Below are 23619 nucleotides of genomic sequence, written 5' to 3' on the forward strand. Positions count from 1 at the left end.
CCGTTATTGTGGGTCGACAGCTTTCGTTGTTGGGGTGTCTGCGCTTCCCGTCCTGCCTCGAAGGTCTCTGTTGGTGGCAAGTTGCGTGTTTCTTTGCTGCTCAAGTGCCGTAGAAAAGCTCAGGCACTGCTGCAAGTCCTAAACAATCATCCAGATCCGGATTCTTGGGCAATGATCCCGGGGAAAGCCCTTATGCAGCAACATGAGGTGCATCACACACTAGCTCCTTTCTATTCCCATATCGAGCTTCAATATGTCGCTATTGCCTATGAAGAAGCCCGCTCATCAACAGAACTTGATGCATGGCTTGATCCCTCTTTTGCACCACCCCGTCTCACCCGCGATAACATCGCAGAAACTCTTCTGGATTATAAGCACTTTCCCCCCTTCGTATCATTGTCCCCAGATCCACCACCCCTGCGTACCATGGTATGCCTTTCCTTCATGACAGACACAATAAAGGACTTCCTGAATCAGAAAGACACCCTTTTAAAAAACAAGGTATCTGCACGAAGCCGGAGACGGTTTTTGCTCATCGTGCAAGCTTGGGTCGCTGTTCACAAAAGCCAAGACACTCTAAAGCCATACTTTAGTGGCTTTAAGATATGGCCAAGTGAAGGAGATGCGGATCTTGTCCTGTGCCTGATTTCTCGAAGGATTTTTGGATCCATGCATGCCGAGGCTCGCAATAAGGCAATGGTTGAGGAGAGATTTGAAACCTTGTCATATACGAGAAGTGGGAAATGGATGGTGACAGTTGAACTGAATGTAAATCAAGGGCTGTATTACAAGCCTATCCAGTCATAATGTTCTCCTTTGCCCTTCCCTACTTTCGCCCCCACACATCCCCTCTCCTGTTCCCCCGTTTGTTCATGTGGAGTATGACTATGTTTATATTTGTTGCACTTTGTTTATATCGATCACATGAAACGTTGTTCGAAGTCACCATATTGTCTCGAACAGGCAGAATACAAACAGGATTGGTCTATTGATTGCCGTTCCTATCTGCTTGTAGATTGATAAAGTCTCTGGATTGCCCAGATTAACTTAGTTCCTGGCTAGTGAAGCAGCTTCGTTAAACAACGAAAGCGCCTTCACCTGCTCAATTTAACTCAGTTTCTCGCCAACGACAACGGTCTTGTTCCCAAATGTACGTCAAGAGAATGCAATGAAGACGGAGATATTGACCGCTATTTCTGCCCACTCATAGATTGCCAGAGCTTTGGACTGCCTGCCTAATAATATTGCACCTGGACGAGAATCATTTTGCGACCCAACGAGAGCGATTTCGCTTCATCCACCACACGTTCACTGCCTGTTATTCGATTTATCTTCGCTTTATCTGCCCACACATTCATATTGATTGCCTTGGCTTCGTGCTCGCTGCCCTTCTGATGGCATCGTCGAATTCTGGCCTTAAACTCATACTGCGAAGGGGCCAAACTTCAGCCTCTGATCCTGCTCCACCGGTTCGTCGATCCGCCCGCATGCACGCCAAAGCTACTGGCCGCAAGAGAGGGTCGAAGAAGACAAACACCTCAAATTGTCGTACTGCCATAGCGGGTGCTGCAGGGTGTGATGTCGTCGTAGGCAAAGATATTGATGGCACCAACCAAACTTCGACCACCCAGCTTTCGTCTACGCTTTCGTCTATTACCGTCCCTCCAGCTGACGGTGGTGATGTCCAACCTGGTACCAGCAATGAAATCCAACTCTCTGCCAGTGCTGTGACGACAGTGTCGTTGGACGCTGTTGTACAACCCACACCGACCTTGACACTTCCTGGCAGAGCGCAGCCATCCTCCCGCACTGCAGCAGCCGCATGCAGCGATGGAAGTATCATGCACTCACCTGCCGCAGTACCCCATGGCATCAATGTCGCTATGTCGTCGTCCCCCAGTCACAGCAGTGGCAGTGGCACTCTGCCGTCTGAAATTTCTGCCAACTGTCCCACTCCACCATCGTCTGCCCAGAGTGGGGCCGGTGATGTTACAAAGGATACCCATTGCGACGTCCATACATCTCTGCCTCCCAACGGCGACATGGTAGCCTGCGGCATCAATGATGAGACTCTGTCGTCCCCCACCCACAGTACAATCGACGTGCCAGCCACATATACCGGCAATCCCTCCGAGACTCTCAATCTCATCAGTGATTTGAACCCCTCTGACAAGGGCGATCTTCATGCCTTGAGTGAGCATGACAAAGCGGATTTGGGAACCATCGGCATAGATGATGATTTCAGTGCGAAGCTAAAAGGTGGTTGACTCAACAAATCGGAAAAGGCGGAGCTTGAAGGGATTACCCAGGGCTTCCTGAGGGAGATTGATGCATTTGCGAAGTCCAAAAATCGGACATTCGATTCCATCCTCGCTCTTGTCAATCTCATCCTTACGCAGAAGCAGCATCGAAGCCGCGGGAATGTGTGGAATGCTTTCCAAGCTTCCTACCTTGATTCGCACCCAAATCCGGATCCCGACAGTATCTCTGCTGCTGAATATACGAGGACAGTAGTCAGGCCTGCTTACCAAGCCCTTGTTGAGAGCCACGGTGGCGAAGATTCATCGGAATGGACAAAATACTCCCGTAACCTTGTGTTTCGACATGAGGAAAGCAAGCTCCAGTTCACGGACGGACTCACTGGTAGTGCCGGCCAAGTTCAAAAACGAGTCATGAAAACTTGGTCGAAGCGACTTGTTGAGGAAGTCAATGCTGCCACAGCGGTTGGTTTGCATTGTGCCATCATCCTGGTTTCTGGCAGCAGCGAGCCCATGCCCCATCAGCTGGACAAAATCTATTGTGGTACTCCGACGTTGACGAACTACCTGAAAGGCATCATGCCTGACTTCAAGGTTGCCCTTCATCAAATCGCTATGAATGTTAATGCCATGATTGGCCACGGTGGCGCTCGTGCCCCGAACGGGAAGAACCACCAACCTCCTGAACCCACGAAAAAGCAAGACTATCGATCGGTGTGCTCAGACTATCTTATGCAAATGATGAAACGGAGGTCTCTCTATGCCGAGAATTGCAGGCGCATTGACTGGAAGAAACTTCCTCAAAAATTTCAGTCAGCAGACGTTGCTCTCATTAACTGGCCAGATAGCTTAGACTGGAAATCGCTGTTCTGGGACCAGGATGTCAGTAATGTTGGCACAGCACAGTGGCGGGTCATTTGGAATGCATTTTTCCATGAAAATGCCGATGTCAGGCCCACTCTTCGAGCGTTCAACCGCAGCGAGTACGGCGACGACGACGGGATTATCATCAGCACTACAGGCCGTGTCCTGATTTCTTTCAAAGAAGCGAAGGACCCATCTTTAGGCAAACGAGAGGATGCAAGTGACAATGACAGTCATGGTCATGTCGAGGACTCCACCCCACCTCCTAACCCTCGCCGACGCGCTGCCGGGAAACAGCCTGCCCTGATGAAGAAATGGGCCAGGCTGGCAACACCCAGCACTCCGACAACCCCCCCCAATCCCATCTCTGTCGATATGGACTGGCAGCCGCCCACTGGGTCGGTAGGCCCACATCATTACCAAGTAATGGGGCAGTCACTTCCAGGTCCTGCGCTGCAAGGGAATTCAGCTGCAGGAGGGGTACATCCATATCTCGGTCCTTCTGGGGTGGTGCCCTTTGTTAGCCACGGAATGGGATTTAATAATGGCTGGTCTCCGTTTGCACACCATGGGTATGATTCTACTTGCATGATGCCGTCTGTGTCTCATACCCAAGGTGCTACTTTCATGACGCCGTCTGTGTCCAATCCCCAAGATGCCACCTTCATGATGCCATCCCCGTCCAATCCCCAAGGTGTGCTAGTCTCAGGTCTTGATTTCTCTGCGGAAGTTCATGATCCCTCACAAGGCTCCTGATCCGCATACCCTTTATCATATCCCGTTCACTCTTTCCTCTTCGAAATTTCGACTTTTTAACCTTCGAGATAAATTCCGTTAGCTGCTGTCTATCACGTAGCACCAAATACTCTACACTTTCACGGTTGCGCGTGCACCGATTGTCATATATTGCGCATTACTTCTATTCATGTATATACGTTTGCGTACCATAGCCAATAATAATGTGATTTAGACAACGCTGACGATGCGGAGGACGATCTCCATGAGTATGTGGACGGTTAGGGCATCCCTCAGGTAGTATAAAACATTCTATGGCATTGCTGAACGTTCTATACAGTCAGAGAACGTTCTAAATGTTCGTGATGAACGTTTTACATGTTCAAATCAATACAAAAGAGAAAGTTCAACGAGCCTTAGAACGTTCATATGCATTTAGGCCTGTTAGGCCGGAGATCGAAAGTTCAATTTGGGTACCTAACGAGGCCTTCTACCTGGGTGTCCGTGGTGCCATGGTTGTGAATGCGTCGAGCGCTGACGTTCATCGCTGATTTCTTGAGGGTGAGTTTTCCGTCAACTTTGAGCTCCAAGCAGTTTGTGTTTTGGCGTTCCGATGTCCCATCATGAGTCATAGGTTGACTATCCACATTTTATCATCACCTCCGTATAGTCCACGTTAACTGGTCCTTTCATTTCCCAATTCGGCGACTGACGCTGGTCCCTTTGACATGACAATTGCCACATTTCTCCGACGATCGATCGCCAGATGTAAAACTACGATCGGGTTGGGAGGGAGTAAAGTGATCAGGTCATTGGAGAGTCTTGGACCTTCTGATCGTTAGGTGAGTAAACAAAAAAAATTGCCGATCTCACGTCTTGTTTTTAAGAACTCATCTCGCTCAAACCTTTCTGGGATTCATACTTAATTTCGCACTCTAAAGCCATGATGCCGAGCAGATCTTCTCGCGCGACTGTACCTCCATGAAACTATCGAAGCGCGAGATATGTCCTACTTTCCCAATCGATTAATATACAAACGAGGGACTGGACGCTACGAGTGGCATTTATGACAGAGGTCCTATGGTTCACTTGGGAGAGGTGAAGGGCAGGAGGGCTATTTTGCCGGATAGGAAAGATGTGGCGATGGAGGTTCGATTTGTGATATATGGGGTTGTTGGCAAAGACGGGCCATACGGGGGCGGCTTTAATTGTCTTCCTCTCTCCTTTGATGGCAAGTTATTTTTCAGACGAAGAATGGCGGCCGTCGGGCCGGATGCTAGCTCAGATATCATAATTTCAGCTGCTGATGGACTCATCATGTCCACAGTCAGCGTGGATAACGTTTGGGAAGTGGTAGCTCAACAGGGTAGGACATGGATCGCGCCGGAAGTGTTCAATGAGCATACCTTTGGGTCAACGAGTGTCATGCCTTGAGGAGCTCGGTTACGTGTCCTCCTTTCCGCCTGAATGAGCGTAGTTTGGTCGTTGTCATATCAGATGGCCAAACTTTGTAATATGGGATTCAGGATGCACAAGTACCAGCTTCTATTTCAGTCCGGGTTGGCAAGCACCAGCGCTGCCCATGGTCCGTCGTTACTCAACAATTTGCGGAGAATTGCGGGGCACATAACAATTGGCTGGAAGAGCCTCGGTTAAATGGACGCCAAGGCACTTAGTCCAAATTTGGACCCGGCCCACAAGAACCTAATTCAGTTAGGCTTTCGGCCCTGCGGCGCCCAAGCGCCCAAGCCACCGAGTTCGGATGGAGTTGGATGCTCTTAGTTTGGTGAAATTGGACATATGATATACGAGAACCTTACCACAAGTGGCTTGCTTTCACCTGCATCTCGATCCTCGCTTTGTCAGAGAATGGAAAACTGGGACCACACAGCAAGCTTGAGGCCAGCTTACGTTTCGCGCTTGCCAGCGAGTTCAACACGTCACATCACTTAGGCGCTGGCTATGGTGACTGCCAACGCACCAATGAGAATTCTTCTCGTGGTGTTGTCCTTGTGTTGTTTAGCGTTTTCACTATCGCCCATCAGTCATCCTTCCTTGTATGCGAGTATGCGGTGGCCGTTCCTCGCATCTTCTCATTGGAGGCGCGACGCTGCACGCCCCACCAACTTGACTGGACCCCAGGTTCAACTAGCTCAAGGTCTCCTCACAGGTGTTAGCGCGCCCCAATTCCGCCAGGATTATTTCCTGGGGATTCCCTATGCTCAGTCTCCATTGGGTGAGCTGAGGTTTTCTCAGCCTCGACCACCGAAAGTGAATCCGAGTCACAGAATAGACGCCACCGCTTACGGAAAAGCGTGTTTGCAACCGGTTAGCCTTTTTTTCCCCTCGTTTTCTTCCCCAAACTCTTGCGAATAATTTCGTTCTTTAGCTTTTCGGGGGTCTGACGGGCTTGACAACCTCTGACTTGTCGGAAGATTGTCTTTTCATCAATATCATCCGGCCTTCAAACCTGCCCCGCGGTACGAAACTTCCAGTGATGGTTTGGATTCATGGAGGGGCTTTTTACTTGGGTGCTTCACAACTGTTTAACGGCTCGGCGATCGTCGCCCAAAGCGTTCTCTTGGTAGTTACTTCCTTCCAGCATCTCAGCCCCCATCTTCTGACATTGAACATTGTTGTGACAATATCTCGAACATTCAGAACGAACCTGTCATCTACGTCTCCCTCAATTATCGTCTAAACGCCTTTGGCTTCCTCGGCGCCCCTGAACTGGCGGGTGACTCCACGACCGGAACGCTCAATGCTGGTTTACATGATATGATCGGTGCATTGAAATGGGTGCAGGAGAACATTGGTGCTTTCGGAGGAAACAAGAACCGAGTGATAGGTAATGAATTCCGATCGATTCGCGGTTACCATAATCTGAATTTAGTCTGTCAAGTGTTTGGTGAGTCGGCGGGTGCGATTGCGATTGGGACTCTCCTCGTTGCTGGAGGAGGACATTATGTGAAACATCACAACTTATTCCATGGTGCCATCATGGAGAGCGGGGCTCCAGCAGGGTAAATTTGTAATCATCCATACCTTTGCTTCCTTTCTCCCCGATTTCCAAGTCCCTTGTCTGATTATCATTCCATTTCCATCGCTAGTCTCCCCGTTCCCACTGTATCCGATCTCGTACCCTGGACAAATATCTTCACTACTGCAGCAGGCTGTCTTCCCTCCGATCCCTCCATCATATCATGCCTTCGTTCGAAACCGTCTGAGATGCTTTACCAAGCTTCGCTCGTAACGTTAAGCGCGACGACGGGCCTCGCACTCGTTTATAATCGAGTTGTGGACGGATTCTTTTTCCAGGAAGGGAAACGCGCGGCGGAAGAGGTAAGAAAGGGGAATGTAGCGGATGTGCCTATTATCGCGGGGTGCAATCTTGACGAAGGGACGTTATTCGTACCTCACACGTTTAACACTGCGGACGAAATAGTGAATTTTTTCAGAGGTTCGTGCATGTGTGTTCCTTGACCATTTCTCTCCGCGGCGGGAGAAAAAAAAAACCAAATTGCAACGTCTCATCCTCCATAGTCTGCATATGGCTTACTTACACATTCATTTCCGGCTTTTTGGTTTTGTGCTTGTTCCGTTGCGGGCTGCCTGCAGTAGGATTGTTATACGTTGGAAACCTTAGCGTAGCGACGCCAGAACAAACGAAGCTCTTCAAAGGCCTTCTGGAGTTGTACCCCGATATTCCTGCGATCGGAAGTCCCTACGAGCCTGTCGGGGCGAGTAAAGATGATCGGTTCTTTGGGTCGAATAATCAGTATAAGAGAGCTGCGAGTTTGCTTGGGGATATTGTCTTTCACAGTGGTGCGTACCTATCTACTCCGTGTCTGATCGAATTTGGGGGGTGGAACACAACCAATGGCGTTCATTTTTTCTTATCTAATGCGGGGGAATTATATCATTCAGGTCGACGCGCATTGTTGGATGCGTATATTAAACACTTTGGTTTCTATCCGGCATGGACATACCTTTATACCCAAGTGACTCCAGATACACCAGCGTACCAAGGTGTCTATCACGGAAGTGAGCTTCCGGCTGGTGAGTTTGCAGTTCAACCCCCTCTTGCCCTTCATCGCTGCCATAGCAGGTCTCTGATTATTTTCACATGCCCCCCCCCTTCACTTTGAACTTTTCATCAATATCGCGCGGGTGGGCTATAAAACAGTATTTGGACTGTACGCTATACAGAATACAACCTCGGATCTGGGCAAAACCTCGTTAGTTATGATCAGCGCCTGGGTCACCTTTGCGAATTCTCTCGATCCTAACCGCCCATTCTGTAATGCACGCCCCTTGCCAAATTTGTATCTACCCTACATAGTTACAATGTTACAATATCATTCGGACAACTACGGCTAAGGACATAACTAAGCAGTTGACCGATCCATAAAATAACAAACCAAGCACGCCAGGAATCCAGATCAACTAGAACACACCAACCAGGGGATGAGAAATATGAGATTTAAAGGATGACCCCAAATACGACCAACCAGTTGTATGAAAGCAATATGCCATATGCAGAGTTGCGGAGTACACACGTGGCCAGCCCCACGAACCCAATTCAGTCTTGCGAGCCACCCAATTAAGCTGTTGTTGGACATTACTATATAAGGATCTTATCCTGATGACAAGCCTTCTAATAGAGGCTGATGACCTGCCCCACCACTCCTCGGAATACCGCAGTCCCTTCAACAGATATCTATTCATCAATAGATTTTCGCCGCGGGTTCCGCGTCCGTATCGGAATTTGACTAATCACACCGTGCTGGGTCGCAGTCCGCAATGATTTCCTTGTCCCCTTTTGTAGTCGGGGAGAGCTGCGGTCGCAGCACCAGCGAAAGCGCAAACGCTTAATATACGCCACCCTTAACACAGAGCGCTATCCATTGATACGCAGTGGCCTCTACTAGCGACATCACATCAGGACTAGCTGTGGGGACTACCAAGACAGCGATGAGAAACGCTCTCCTCGTGATTTCCTCACTGTGCTATTCTGTTTTTTCACTACCACTCGTCAGTCATCCCTCCTTGTACGCTGGTGCGCGTCACTGACTGCGCGATGTCCCATCTCGACCGGACCTCAGGTTCAACTAGCTCAAGGCCTTGTCGCAGGTCTTAGTGCGCCCCAATTCGATCAGGATTATTTTCTGGGCATTCCCTATGCTCAGCCTCCATTGGGCCAATTAAGGTTTGCAAAGCCCCAACCACTGAAGCCGAATCCGAGTCACAAGGTGGACGCCACCAAGTACGGAAAAGCATGTTTTCAACCGCTTGATGTGCGTCCCTTGTTCGCGTAGCGATTTTCCTTCCACCTTTTGCGAATGATTCGTTCTTAGTTCGCCCCGGGCTTGACAGTCTCCGATTTGTCAGAAGATTGCCTTTCTATCAATATCTTCCGACCCTCGAACTTGCCCCATGGTGCAAAACTCCCTGTGATGGTTTGGATCTATGGAGGGAGTTTTCTTTATGGTGCGTCGCAACTATATAACGGCTCGGCGATCGTTGGGCAAAGCGTTGTGCTGGTACGAGTACTTCCTTCCGGCATCTCAGCCCCATTTTCTGACATAAGGATGATGCTGTTGTGACAATATTCAGAACGAATCTATCATCTACGTCTCCTTCAATTATCGTCTAAACGCCTTTGGTTTCCTTGGAGCCCCTGAACTGGCACATGATTCTGCCATCGGAACGCTCAATGCTGGCTTATACGATATGATCAGTGCACTGAAATGGGTGCAAGAGAATATCGGAGCTTTTGGAGGAAACAAGGATCGAGTGACCGGTAAGTTTGTTCCTGATCGATTTGCAATGAGCAATGTGAATTTTGAAATTTCGACCTGTCACAAGTATTTGGCGAATCGGCAGGCGCGATTGGGATTGGGTCTCTCCTCGTTGCTGGAGGCGGACAATTTGTGAAACAGCACAATCTATTCCATGGTGCCATCATGGAGAGCGGAGCTCCAGCAAGGTAAATTGTGTCACACCCATCGGTCCCTATACTTCCCTAGTTTCTAGCCTGACCATCGTATTCCCCAGTCTCGCCATTCCCACTGTATCCGATCTCCTACCATCAACAGATATCTTTGCCGCAGTAGCAGGTTGTCCCCCAGGATCCAATTCCTCGATCATATCATGCCTTCGTTCAAAACCTTCTGAATCACTTTACCAAGCATCACTCGTGACATTGAATGCGAGCGACGCGCTCCCTTTCAACCGGGTTGTGGATGGGTTCTTTTTCAGGAAACGTGCGGCAGAAGAGGTGAGAAGGGGTAACGTGGCAACTGTGCCTATCATCACGGGATGCAATCTCGACGAAGGAACGTTCTTCGTACCCCACACGTTCAATACTACAGGAGAAGTTGGGGATTTTCTCATAGGTTAGTTTTCTTGACCATTTCCTGCATTTCCCCCGCAGGGAGAAGTGCCGTGTCATCTTTATATGCAGAAAATTTACCACTGCTGCTACTATATTCCGTTTTTGTCTTGTGGGTGCAGGATCGACTTACGTTGGAAATCTCAGCGTAGCAACGCCAGAGCAAAGAAAGCTTTTCAAGATCCTTCTGGAGTTGTACCCTGATGTCCCCGCGATCGGAAGCCCCTACGATCCGGTCGGGGTGAGTAAGGACGACCGGTTCTTTGGGCCGAATAATCAATTCAAGAGAGCTGCGAGTTTACTTGGGGATTTTATCTTCCATGGTGGTGCGTATCATCTATCGTCAAGGGGGGGGGGACTTTCCAATGGGGACAATGAATATGTAGCTTAATCGGTGGATGCCGATTTTTTTTTTTTGCCCGTTGTGGGAAATATATATATAGGTCGACGCGCTTTGCTGGATTCGTATGTCAAGCATGATGTATATTATCCAGCGTGGACGTACCTTTATACACAAGTGACTCCGGGAGTACCAGCATACCTGGGTATCTTTCATGGAAGTGAGGTACCGTCCGGTGAGCCTCTCCCCAACGGTTTACTGCACAGCTTCTGATTTTCATCCCGTCACTCAACATCAATCGTGCTATTAGTATTTGGCCTGTATGACTTTCAGAATAGGACCTTAGATCTGGGCAGAACTTCGTTATATATGGTCAGCGCTTGGGTCGCTTTCGCAAATTCCTTTGATCCTAATCGCCCATACTGTAAGCGGCCCTGCATCTTCACTTTTTTTTTCTCCCACAAAGTTATGACTCATTTCTTTTTTTTTTTTGCTTGTGTCTGATGAAGTGCCTGGCCTAGGTACGGAAGGCAACACCGCATGTTACAAATTGGGAATGGGCACTTCGATGTCATCACCGATGATTTCCGAAAGAACGGAATAGAATTCTTGCAGAGGAAGGACTTTACGGACGCGCTTAATTTCTAAAGGTGTACAAACTTCTGTTCTCTGACTTGATACACTTGTTGAAGTCCTGACATCCAACTCGTATGTGGCCTAATGAATGTCAAGTTCCTTTTGGGGGCTTGACACTTCTGCACGTCCGTGCGGTCCGTGGCTGCCGATTATTTGCATGTGGCTAGCTCTGTGGTCTCAAACCTGAAAAAGGCGATGACTTCGATTCGGGCATCAACCTTCTGCCACTTGTTGAGTTCGCATCACTCTGGTGACTAGAGCAAACACCCTGTCCCATGTTCAATCAGCTCCGGGGCTTAGGGTGCAAAGTGGGTGCCATGATTCCAGATGTTTCTATTGTCCGAGGTTTGAGAATGAATTCAGAGATGTGCCTCCATTGTCCTGTCCGCCGTGTAATTATCAGAAGCACTCGTAGAGATATGATCCTGCCTTGTCTGTGTCGTGCCAATGCCCATTATCTCCCAGTCAAACCCTGGTATCTCATACCCGAGTTACATCCTGTCTGGGCCGGAGTTCATCGCCAAACTTTACCCTGAAGAGGTACCTTGATCACAAAAGTTTAACGTGACCGGCCGAGCTTGTGAGGTGTTTGTTTACAGAGGGGGTTCGTTTTTTTTTTCCGTGGGAAAGCGCGTTGTGAATTGCGCATCGTCACCCCGTGAGAAATCATCGGACATTGGATCCAAATGCACATCTCAACCGTGCACTTGTGTGCAATGGTGCAACACTGGACAAAACATACAATACACACAAAAATACAGAAAAATTACAATTATTATTAGAGCTTTATATTTGTTAAATTAGTGTGAAATTTAGGTCTATGCAGTGATTAGCCTGATCAAGGCAAGGGAAAATGGCACTTCCGCGAGGATGTGGCTGTGCTGCAAACATGTGTGCTGTTACGGTTAAGCCGTAACCCTGAATGGATTTAATGGAGGTTTCATTTGTTCTGTTCCATTTCAACTCATGTAGTTTGAGACTTCCTGTATGACTAGGATGTTTCTCTGGTCTCATCTCACATGTTTTAGCATATCATCATGTATATAAGGAGTTGATGTGAGGCCCCGGCCCATGTCTATATTCCGCCCACAACATCAGTTGATGTTGTGTTGTGTAATAATTATGTCGCGACGCTAATTTAGCGTCGCGGAAGCTTCTCTATTTATTTGTGCCGAGAATGTATAAGATTGTATATAAACCCTCGGGGTAGCTGTAAAAGGCGGATCAGCCTTTACTTCTACCCCGTTAATATACAGCAAACTCAAGCGTATACTTAGACGGACTTCTGAGGCCTGAGGCGAACGGGGGAATGGAACGTTACCATCCCCAAACTAGTAAGATACCTTTCACTTTTTTACGCTATTATTCTCTTTCCATTCTTGGCACCGTGTTACCGGCACCGAAACCCCATTTGGCAACGCGTGCATCGTCAGCCCCTGACAACACATGACTTCAATCAAGTTCTCATGCGAACTTGTTGAACGACTCGACACCTCTTCTGGATGTCGTGGAGATACAACACCAGGAGCACGTCCAACACTCCCGCCAACACGGCCGGCCCCTCCACTGGCTGTAGGGCAGAAGACGACACCACCTCAAGTGATGGTGGTGATCTGGGCATGCAAGGGCCCAGGGATGCGTCTCAGACACGTCCCACCTATATGAGAGACGTTGACAAAGTCACAATGTCTGAAGCCCTCGCAGCAGAGACTCTCGCGGCATTCGTCCCAATGCGCGCATTGCATCCTCCATCCCCAACCCACTCCCTCGCGTCTGAAACGGCGCAAGTACTAAGAAATCACGTTGACCAAGTCGACGACAACATCGCCGACTTGAGAGGCGATGTCCGTAACATGAATACCCAAATCTCTGGGAATAGCGATAACATCGCTCGTCTAGATTGTAACATCATTAAGGTGGAGGAAAGACTTAATGAGAAACTAAACGAAATTCTCCTCGCGCTCTCTCGACACGACGAGCCAAAGCCACCCGCAGCAACGGTGGATAACCCACCTGCATGTCAGGGACTCGTCCGGGGTCAAGGGGGTCCGGGTGTAGCATCTGGGACCGAGAGCCTGGCAGGGGGCAGATCGGGCATGTGTACTGACAGGCCCGATGCGGGACAGCGGTCCCTGGCCACTTAGACTGAAGTGGAAAGTTGTTATTGTCATTAAAGGAGAGATATTGTACTACTTACCTGAAGTGGAAAGTTGAGAAGAAGGCTACTTCTTCGGTTCCCACTTCAGGTTCGTTTATATACATGCGGCTTGGATCACATGACGGGTGCCACGTCACCCTCGCACACAGCCATAACCACCCGGGTGTCTCCGTGGGAGATCCCGAGGGCATCCGGTGCAGGCGCATGTGCTGGGCACAGCGGGGAGTCGCCCGAGGTGCCTGGGCCGGGTACATGGTGGGTGTGCTGCAGATGGGTCAATGGTACATTGATACAGAGAAAGTCGTCCATGTAGAATAAAGAGAAAATAAAGCAGAAGTAAGATAAGGAGAAACTGAGGAGGGAAGGATGAGGGGGAGAGAAGGGAAAGGGGGAGGAGGTGAGGAAGGGTGGACCAGCGGGGTACCGGGTCAGGTTGGGCCGGGTGGAGCCGGGTCAGGCGGGTGTGCCCTGACAGTTTTGTTCCCATCTTTAGTGGAACTAAGCCACCTACCCCGTCGACGGCGCCAGTAACCACTGACGCCAAGGGAAAAGGTAGGGAGATCGACCCAGGACAACTGGCTGGATTGTCGACTGCAGGGGAGAGTGGAACTTCTCCATTCCATTTCAGACCAGGCTTCGTGCCCGTGCCGTTCATTCTGTCGTCCCAACCCACGAACGGTGGGGTGAAATTACCACGCGTTGACGCTACTCAAACGCGTAATTTCCCTCCTGACCATGGGAGAAAGAAAGCAGTGCCGATGAAGGCCACTGTGGAGACGATACAGGAGGAAGATGGTGATGCGGAAGTCACCAGTGTTCCGTACGATTACTACACACGGAAAAAACGCCCAATCTACATCCAGGATCGTGTAGATGACATTGGCAGACAGCCTGCCAAGGTCAGACCTATCTTCGCTAAGTGTAGTCTCAGCAAATCTACTTTCGACTTTAACGCCTGTCTGGATGCAGACGTAGCATTCGTATACAATGTGGGTCATGGGGCAAACGGTGAAGACCCCGAGAGACTGTCCCACAGCACAGCACTCAGACGGGTGCTGGATAACTACCACTGATTCTCACAACCACCTGCGGCTCCAGAAGGGAGCAAGAGGCATGTAGACCAAGTTAGGTCTAACTCGGGAAGAAGGCCCCGCTGTCCGAGTGGGGATGGTGATGACGAGGATGGTGGCGAGGGTGGCTCGTCCTGGCCCAACCCACCATTTCTTGACCCATTTGGCACCGAAGCAAAACGGGAGCCTTCATCCAACTTTCCAAACCGCTCGTCTGTATGACCCGGTTTGTTTGACTCAACCATGCGTTCATATGCAGCACCTGCGGCACGAGTAGTGCCTGATCCATCTGAGTTCATGACTCAGCTTCTTGAATCTGCACGCCGAAGTGTGGAGGTTCGAATCCTGCAGCCACTGCCTGCAGATGTACACCCAGAACTGCTCAAAAAGATGCAGGGACTGACTCCGACCATCAAATGGTCTGGAGAGAATAACTCGAAGATATTCCACAACTGGCTGCACTCCTGGCTAGCCTATATGTCATCGTGTGGGTGGAAGGGTGAAGCTTATAACGAGTTTCACATCCACACTTTGACAACCGCCGTTGAAGGCGAGGTGCAAGACCTCCTGATGCACTATATATGCATTGGAGTGCAGAACTGGGTAACTCCCCCATTCTGGGATCTACTAGAGATCCTTATCTGCACCTTCATCAAGAAGTCTGCAGCAGTAGCATCCATGAAAGCGTTCAAAACGCTTTCATACGATTCCGCAAAGGGAATCAAACACTTCTATAACCAGCTGTATCGTGCAGCTGAGGGGGTGGTCACGCCTCCTGACCAGGCAACGTTCAATGAACGTTTCCTGATTGCCATCCCTGGCAAAATGCATCGGGAGATGGTTATGCGCCACAAAATTTCCGTGGACTACACAACGAAAGACGAGTTGTGGACTGCTGTGCTCTGCCTGGACCATGCATACGATTCAATTAAGGTGATCTCTGCATATCGTCACAACTCGCAAGTGCCAGCCGTGTCAAAAATGATGCAAAAACAAGCCAACACCGCAGCAGCACCAAAAAAAGCTGCTGATTCTTTGTCCACCAAGAAAGTGTACAAAAACACATTCAGGGGAAACACGTCAACTCTGAAGAGCAGACAACACTCGACCTTCCGTGCAAGCTATTTGCCGGCTCCAAAAACAGAGAAGTCGACGTCGTCTACAGCGACGAAATCGATGCCATCCTTGGATAAGGATGGGAAACCGCATTGTTATAAATGCAGGAAAGTAGGCTATCAACGTGATTGCCCAAATCATGACAAGCCCAAACCATGCATGTACAACATAGCAGTCGAGTCTGATGAACGAGACCTACAGGACTCGGAGCCTGTAGAAGAACCGGAAGGTGTTGAAGATCCTGCAGAGGTGCAGGACTATATGGCTGACAATGAGGTGTTTGATGATAAACTCGTGGACGACCTGTACGACCCCAACCTCCTCACTGAGGTGGAGGAGTATGTAGAAGTGGACGCCGACATGTTCATTGGTGCTATGATGTTCGTGGATCCCACGGACGAAAACTTCTCCATTAAATTAGCGTCTGCTCGGCAAGCGGACAAACTGCCATCTGATGAGCAGATAGTAGCTGAGCTTGTCGACGACGCAGTAAAGACCTACAAGAGGGACGGTGTTATACCGGTCCCAAAATCTTCATCCAGCAGACTGTCAACGCAAAGTGTGACAAGTTCTTCAGTGCCTAACAAGCTTCTGAAGAAAATCCCACCAATATTCGACGCGAAGTTTAGAATCTCGCAAGAGGCGGGTAAATACCCTGAAAACCGCAGTGCTGACTTAAAGTGGATGCTCACCGGCGAGGTTAACATCGCCGGGGTAAACGCTTTTGTCCTATTTGATAGTGGCGCTGAAACAGATGCCCTATCTCCAGATTTTGTCTGAGCAGTACACATTCCACTGCTCGAGTTGCCAAACCCCTTGGTTCTCCAGATGGGGACCAAGAACAGTCGTTCGTGCATAATGTACGGCACGAATACTCCCATAACCATTCACGGGGTTACGTCTACTCACTATTTTGACGTCGTCAACATTGACCGCTACGACGCCATTCTCGGAGCTCCTTGGCTGAATGCCAACAGAGCGTCCCTCAATTTCGAAACTCACACCGTCCACATAAAGATGGGCGACATCAAAATGTTTGATGTCCTGATGGAACGGGGTAAAACCTCTGTGGGGGCTGCTGCATGCGGTCGCCCCAAACTTCCCTGTGCACCGAGATCCGAACTGCCATCTAAACAGACAGCATGATGCAATACGGTGAAGGCTGGAAACCCTTCACCACGCATCCTTGCCATCTCCGCTCAAAAAGACGCAGATACCTCCCAGTGGCCCAATCACTGGCCAAGCCTGAGGTCGAAAGACCTCAGGCTTCCTGACTGTTCCCATTTAGAAGGGCTGCCAATGACAGACCCTGAATTCGTGCCACTCAGGAATTGGTGGCGTGAACGTTTCAAAGATGTCATGGCACCAGCCCCTGAAGTCCTACCTCCGTTCAGGGAGGTTAACCACCAGATCAACTTGATTGATCCGAATAAAAAATATATAGAAAGAAGGGCTACATGCCCTCAGGCCCTCGAACCGCAGCTTCGAGAAAAGATCGCTCGTTATGAGCGAGCCAAGTGGTGGGAACGCAAGGCAGTCGCAACGGCGGCTCCACTTCTTTGTCTTGCAAAGAAGGATGGTTCTTTACAGACTGTAATCGATGTGAGAAATCGCAACGCGAACTCCATTCTCGATGTCACGCCCATGCCTGACATGCATTTCATCATGGATAGTATGGCTCGGATAACTTATCGATCAAAGATCGATATGACGGATGCGTATGAACAGATTCGTATCGAACTGGACTGCGTACAATACACGGGGATGAGTACCCCGTACGGTACTTTCATATCGAACGTACTGCAACAAGGGGACTGTAGCGGCCCTTCCACGTTCCAGTGCGTTTTGACTTGGATCCTAAGGGACCAAATCGGTCGAGCCGTCCATGTATGGTTCAATGACATCTTCACTGGAACTACGACAGTGAAGCAACACAACGAGAAATTCTTGTGGATATATACTCGTCTAAGGGACGAGAAGCTCTATGTGAGCCCAAGGAAATTTGAGCCATTCGCCCCTGTACTCAACATACTGGGGTGTAAAGTGGACTCAAACGGAATCCACACAGATTCCGACAAACTAGACAAAATAAGGAACTGGCGAACGCCAGAGAACCACACCGAGGTTCTGCGATTCCTAGGGCTCATTGAGTACCTAGCAAAATTCCTGCCCAACGTCAGTGCATCCACTGGACCATTGCAATCCATATGCACCAGCCATATGCCGTTCCGCTGGAGTGCCCTACACGAAAAATGTTTTGCGCAGATCAAAGTGATCGCGTGCAAGATGCCGATTCTAAAGCCCATAATCTGGGATATACCGGATTCAGAAGACCAAGACAAGTACCGTGTCTGGGTGATCACCGACGCCTGCCCCGCTGGCGTCGGGGCCGTGCTCGCACAGGGTGCAGAATGGCAAACCTCTAACCCTGCTGCATTTATGTCAAAGAAATTCACCCCGACTCAACGGGCGTATTTCACCTATGAGCTAGAAGCTCTAGGCATTCTGGAAGCACTCACCAAATGGCTCGACGAGCTGACTGGTGGGCGGAAATTCACTGTGGTCACTGACCACAAGGCGCTTACTTACTTCAAAGAGAAGAATCATACTGCGCTGTGTCACATTCGTTGGCAAAATTTCTTTCACGGTTTCAATTGTGACATCGTGTATGTACAGGGCCACACAAACAAAGTGGCTGATGCCCTGTCGTGATACTATGAATCCTCATCAGACAAGGGTGTCCACTACAATGATTACGTATCCGCAGATATATGGATTGATAAAGAGGGTGAGGACCTGCCCTTGGCATGTGCTGAGGAAGCACGAGAATTATTACACCTGCACAGGTTAAGACTGCAGTGCATATGCCTGGGTGCGTCCCACTCTATTGGAGATGCTCAGGAGCCGCGAGATCTCGAGGCATCTGTGCTCGATCCTGTCAGAGACCAGACTCGAGATGAAGGAATGTCTCTGTAATGGAGGGCTTCGGCCTCAGCGACTTCTGCCAAGAGCGCTGTGCCTAGTGACACGTCTGTGCCCTAACTTACTGACTGGCAATTAGAACCTAGGGGGGTAACTCTAGTTGATTTTTCTGCTGGGGCGTAACCTATGTACAAGTGGGATATATATATGGTTACAGCGGAGACGGTTCCGCAATTTGGCGGAACCGAACGGAGCGGAGCTAACGGGGTTTAACCATTAGCCGACTGAATATTACCGACGAGTCGGTTCGCAGGGTTAGCGGAAAGGCAGGCAAGTGTATTGCCCAGCGGAGGCGGGGGTGCACTAGCGGACATCGGAGCTGTCTGGAAGTCTTTGGGGCTCCGTACTTAGGGAGGCGTAGGTAATAAATTGAAATGAGGGGGTGGTGACCATCGAGGGGTACCGAGAGGTTTGCGGAATACGGGGGCTCCGAGGTTGGTGAGGGAGGAGCGGAGTTAGAACGGAGGGATCGGAGGGACCGGAAGTCGATGGCCGGGGATGGATATGACAGATCCCCCTGACGATTGTCAAGGGAGGAGGGAGCTTTCCCTCAAATATGTACTGCTGCCATTGGCAGAACTATGTCCTCATGTGGAGGACAAAGCTTTCATCGCAAGTGTGAAAGATGGCTACTCCAAGCACACTGCTTGGAGAGGGATCCTTGCAAAACCTGGGGATTTCCCTAAGTTCTTGTGAGGTCTTTGGGTAGCTCAGCACACAAGGCCGTAAGTGATACAAGAGTGTGTATTTTATGGTGGTGTGTAAGCAGTTACCTGGAGGTTCCCGCTTACCCACATGACTATATGTATCTAATTTACATATGACTCGGGGTTCGGGGCTATTGCCCTGACATTCTCCCCCCTTGCATTGCATTTGCAATGCATACAAGGTTGATAGTGAAATAAAACAAATTTTTAATAATTGATTTACATTGAGTTTGGAATTGTCAATGAGTGTTTTTGTTGTTGCCACTTTAAAGTGGGCGATTTTATACATGTCGGTGAAGGAGAGAGGAAAGGTTTGAGAAGTAAATGAGTGTGGGCTGTTACTTTGAAGTGAACGGCGATACATGGGTATTGCAGGGAGAAAGATAGTGGAGTTTGTCGAAAATGAATTTCGACCCAAAGGTTGTATGTCTTTGGTGTTCCTCACTTGTTCTGTGAGGGTTCGTGTGTAAGTGGTGTTTACACATGAGTGGTGGTGGATGTGGGTCTTTTGGCAGAGTGGATATTTCCGCAATTGTTACTTGTGGTTCCTCGCATACAGTATTGTGTGCGGGGCCTCGAGTTGGGGGAAGGTGTTTTCATGGGCGCCTCGATGGCGTATTACCATGTCACTTTCCCCTTTTCTCAAGGGTGGAGTCATTGCCCCGGAGGAGGGTTTTCCTCCGGGTTGTTCATCTGGACATCCGATTGTTGCGTCGGATGCGATGACGTAGCTTGGGCTACATTGTTGGGCTGTGGGCTCGACGAAGTGGGCGCTCCCTGGGTGGGAGCAGGTTGTTGTGTTCCTGAGCTACTTGGCTCAGGTGTGGAGTATGGTAGGTCTACTGTTCTTCCCATGGGGAAGGGTGGTCGTTGGGCTGGTTGTCCAGTGCGGAGACTTGCATCTCTTTCCCGGTATTTGGAAGCTTTCGCTTCCCGTTCCGCAGTTCTTGCGGCATGTTCCTCAGGAGTCCTGAGTGGTTTGAACTGGGACTTTAGATAGGCGGCTTTGCCTAGGCTTTCCCAGGAGATTTTTCCCTTATTCTCCGGGGAATTATACTCCTCCGCGAGTCTTGCAATACTCAGGAGTCCCAAGAAGTATTTCTCGGTTTCCTTTGCTTTATCGTGAAGGGTTCTGTGTACCTTGCCGCTTTTGAAGGTGGCTTCGGCCTGTTCATACCAGTGTACAAATTCTTTCCCACTCATGCTTGTCCACCAAGCGTATGCGGCGTCGTGTGCCGCTTCTGACCCCACTATTCTCCTCATGGGGAAGTTGGGGTCGAATGTTACATCAACTGGGGCTTTGACTTTGCCGAACTCGTTGAGTTCGGCGGTCTCGTATAGCATGTGGACACTTCCCTGCAGGGTAGCTTGCCCATAGGGTGCTGAGGTACTCAGTGGCCTGCCACCTCTGGCAGTGGTCCCTGTTTTAGGGTCTGCTGTCAGTTGCCTACCGCTCTCCCTCTTCCCCTCGACATGGGTTTGTGTCAGGGACAGCTCGAGGGAGGCAGAGGTAGCGGCGTAGCGCTTGGCGCTAGCGGCCCGGACGGCGGTGGGGCGGTAAGACTGTATAGTGGGTAGCCCTCACTCGCGTCCAGACCGTCCAAACGGGCACGGTCTGATAACTCAAGGGCGTCAAAAGACGCCTGCAACCATTGCACCCACTGGAGGCACAAATACAACAGAGCATGAAGAGATGCTGAGGGCATCTTCGACTCTCTGAAAGACACAGAGAGAGAAGTCGATCTCCAAAAAAGGGAGATCGAATTACTGAAATGCGAGCTCAGAGAGGCACGCGCACTGGCAGACCTCGCTGCCAAACCCATCATGACGGGGGCCTCCCAGGTCAGGGGGAGGGGATGCGGTTCCGGGCCTCATGAGGTGCGACCCCACATGGGGACTAGCACATCAAGGGGTGGGGCACTGACTATCCCGCCACCCCGTGGGCAGGCGACCTGTCCAGGTTGCATAAGGGCCCGCCCTCAGAAGGGCAAACTGTCAGGGCACGCCGCCGCCGCCACCTCCTTTCCTTTTGTCTCATCCTCTCTTTCTCTCTTCTTTCCCTCTTCTCTTTTTCTATCTTTATACAGACAATGTTGTGGGGACAACTCCGTGTACCACAAAAAGTCGGATTCTGCGGAATTTGGCCACCAACATATACCACATACCCTCCGACGCTCCCGATGTTCATTCTATTATTATCCAACACTCCACAAACTCATTTCTTATTTTTCCCTATTTTCCCCATCATTCCCGACAACCCCAAGCAAAATTCCCACGCCCAACCACGCCGCCAATTTCACCCCCTCTCCAGATCTCCATACCTACACATACAACCCAGCCATTTTTCCACCCGATAGTGATGCTCTACCTTCCTTCTTCACCCCCGGAGCATTTCCCAGAATGGCAATCCCATGCCTGGATGGTTCAGCACGGAGTAGAGTCTCACATGGTCTTGACAGCACCTGTCAATGGCCACATCTCAACAACTACTGCACCAAATGGGACGAATAGGGGCTCGTTGGAAAGCTGGAGACGAGGAGGTTGCTGACGGGAGGATAGGCGGGCGCTGTGGCGAAGCGTTGCGGAGTTAACTTTTACATTTCCCATTTCGGACCCATTATGATATATTCTCCATTCATTCATATTTCTTTTATTGTTTCTTTGTCCCCAATTGGATATTCATCATTTACGGTTGCCTAACGGCCCGTTTACATTCCCCCAGTCCATTCATTTCATTTCAAACATATATAAACTAGATAACAACTTGTACATAACAAGTTAGTATTGAATAGACCCGTGAAGGGACAAGCAGAAGTTGCATCCAAGTGGCAAAGACGCCATCCACGACCCTAACGCCCCCATTGAGCTAGTTGATAACGTCTAAGACCCCTCTTATCAGAATCCTCAGCCTTGACGTCCAAGAGAGATGTAGGTGAGTGTTTGTTTGAGGTTTTTGCAGACTCAGTAGCACCCACGGACCAAAACCCGGCCCAACGAACCACACCCGCACACACTACCACCCTCCCCCTTCTCTCTGTCTCGAGTCTAGGCAATAGACCCGTTACAACGACCTCTCTCTTTCTTTCCTACACTTGTAGTGCGGACGCGCCCAACGCTGAGCACCCCATAGGGGCACCGCCACGCCGGACGCGCCATGCACTCCTACTTGTACTTCCCCTCCAACACTCGGGATCGACTGCGGAGCCACCCATGGTAACCTGGCTTCGTCCGAAGGTGACATGGCACTTCCACGTGACCCGTTCACCCATGTATATAAACTAAGCCGAAGCAGGACCGAAGAAGTAACCTTCTTCTCATTTCCCGCTTCAGGCAAGTACCCTAGTTTAGTCTAGCTTCCCACCCTAATAACAATACATTTCCCGCTTCAGCCTAAGAAGCCACACAGGGACGTAAGCCAGGAGCCACTGTTGCTCCCTCGTCTCCCTCCTACAAGGGACTTCATTTCTTTCAGCTCCTTGCGGAGCTGACCTGTCTGAGCAGCTACCGCTGACGTGATGGCTGATTCCCAGCCTGGATTTGGCTGGGGTGTTGTTGGACCTGGGCCGAATTGGCCGATCCAGGGGTTAATCTGGCCAGGGAAGTTCCCTGGGGAGTATGCCTGGGGCTGCAGCAGCAAATGCTGCCCCTGGAATGGCGCTTGTTGCGCCATCGGTGCAGTTTGCACCGTGTATGGTTGGAAGCCCCTCTGAGGAGGCTGAGGGTATGCGGTGCCTGTTAGCAATGCGGATGGTTGTTGGTTCATGGCACTCATTTGTGCTGCATGTGTCATGTAGTCCATGGCGCTTATCTGCACCTGGTGTTGTTGTTGTTCCGGGGAGCCTTGCTCCCCAGGTTGTTGTATTTCGATATCCGGTGGCTTATTTGGATTGAACCGAGGGTTGCCTCCCCCAGAGAACGACATTTCGTTGTTATGTTTCTCGTGGTGGTGGGAGGGGTTTTCGTTCTTGCATGCGTGGGATTCGCCGCAGTTGTGTGTTCTTTTGCACATGAGCCTGTGGTTCATGTGGTCTAGGCGAGTTACTCGCCTAGCCCATGTGATCTCTAGTACATGGTGTGGCTGTCCGGGCGAGTTACTCACCCAGAACTTTCCCACGCTCTTGGCTGTGGGCCATTGTCCCTTGGCTTTACTTCCTCCGCCTCCATTTTTGGGGGCATAGTGATGCCGATAGTTCCCTGTCTTCTTTGATAGGGAGTTTTTCTGGTTCCCTTACATTTTGTAAGGTGAGGTACTCATCCAGGTGGATGAGGTCGTTGCAATTTCCTAGGGGTTCCCATGTGGTGTCCCCTAGTTCCCATTTGACCTTAAACCAGAGTTCGTTGTGAACCCACACGTGGTTT

General features: G+C 50.0%; 3 protein-coding genes across 3 annotated transcripts; all 3 read left to right on the forward strand.

Moving 5' to 3' along the window:
* The first annotated feature begins 4659 nt into the window (after positions 1-4659).
* On the forward strand, positions 4660-5478 carry EI90DRAFT_3050102 (uncharacterized protein). The gene is made up of 2 exons (XM_039059741.1): positions 4660-4699; positions 4799-5478. The coding sequence occupies exon 2, from the start codon at positions 4938-4940 to the stop codon at positions 5289-5291; it is 354 nt and encodes a 117-aa protein (XP_038918262.1). The 5' UTR covers positions 4660-4699; positions 4799-4937; the 3' UTR covers positions 5292-5478.
* A 77-nt stretch (positions 5479-5555) lies between these two features.
* Positions 5556-8362, forward strand: EI90DRAFT_460552 (Alpha/Beta hydrolase protein). Its single transcript, XM_039067650.1, has 6 exons — positions 5556-6185; positions 6247-6441; positions 6519-6705; positions 6760-6880; positions 6968-7317; positions 7479-8362. Exons 1-6 carry the CDS (start codon positions 5820-5822, stop codon positions 8003-8005), a joined length of 1746 nt encoding a protein of 581 aa, XP_038918263.1. The 5' UTR covers positions 5556-5819; the 3' UTR covers positions 8006-8362.
* A 96-nt stretch (positions 8363-8458) lies between these two features.
* EI90DRAFT_3288213 (Alpha/Beta hydrolase protein) lies at positions 8459-11463 on the forward strand. Its single transcript, XM_039067098.1, has 11 exons — positions 8459-8891; positions 8963-9154; positions 9215-9400; positions 9474-9660; positions 9726-9846; positions 9894-10255; positions 10374-10577; positions 10695-10826; positions 10902-11015; positions 11101-11241; positions 11324-11463. The coding sequence occupies exons 1-10, from the start codon at positions 8832-8834 to the stop codon at positions 11193-11195; spliced, it is 1653 nt and encodes a 550-aa protein (XP_038918264.1). The 5' UTR covers positions 8459-8831; the 3' UTR covers positions 11196-11241; positions 11324-11463.
* The last annotated feature ends 12156 nt before the right edge of the window (positions 11464-23619 follow it).

This window comes from Cantharellus anzutake (genome assembly GCF_015039405.1).
Source record: "Cantharellus anzutake strain C23 chromosome Unknown EI90scaffold_15, whole genome shotgun sequence".
Taxonomy (NCBI): Eukaryota; Fungi; Basidiomycota; class Agaricomycetes; order Cantharellales; family Hydnaceae; genus Cantharellus; species Cantharellus anzutake.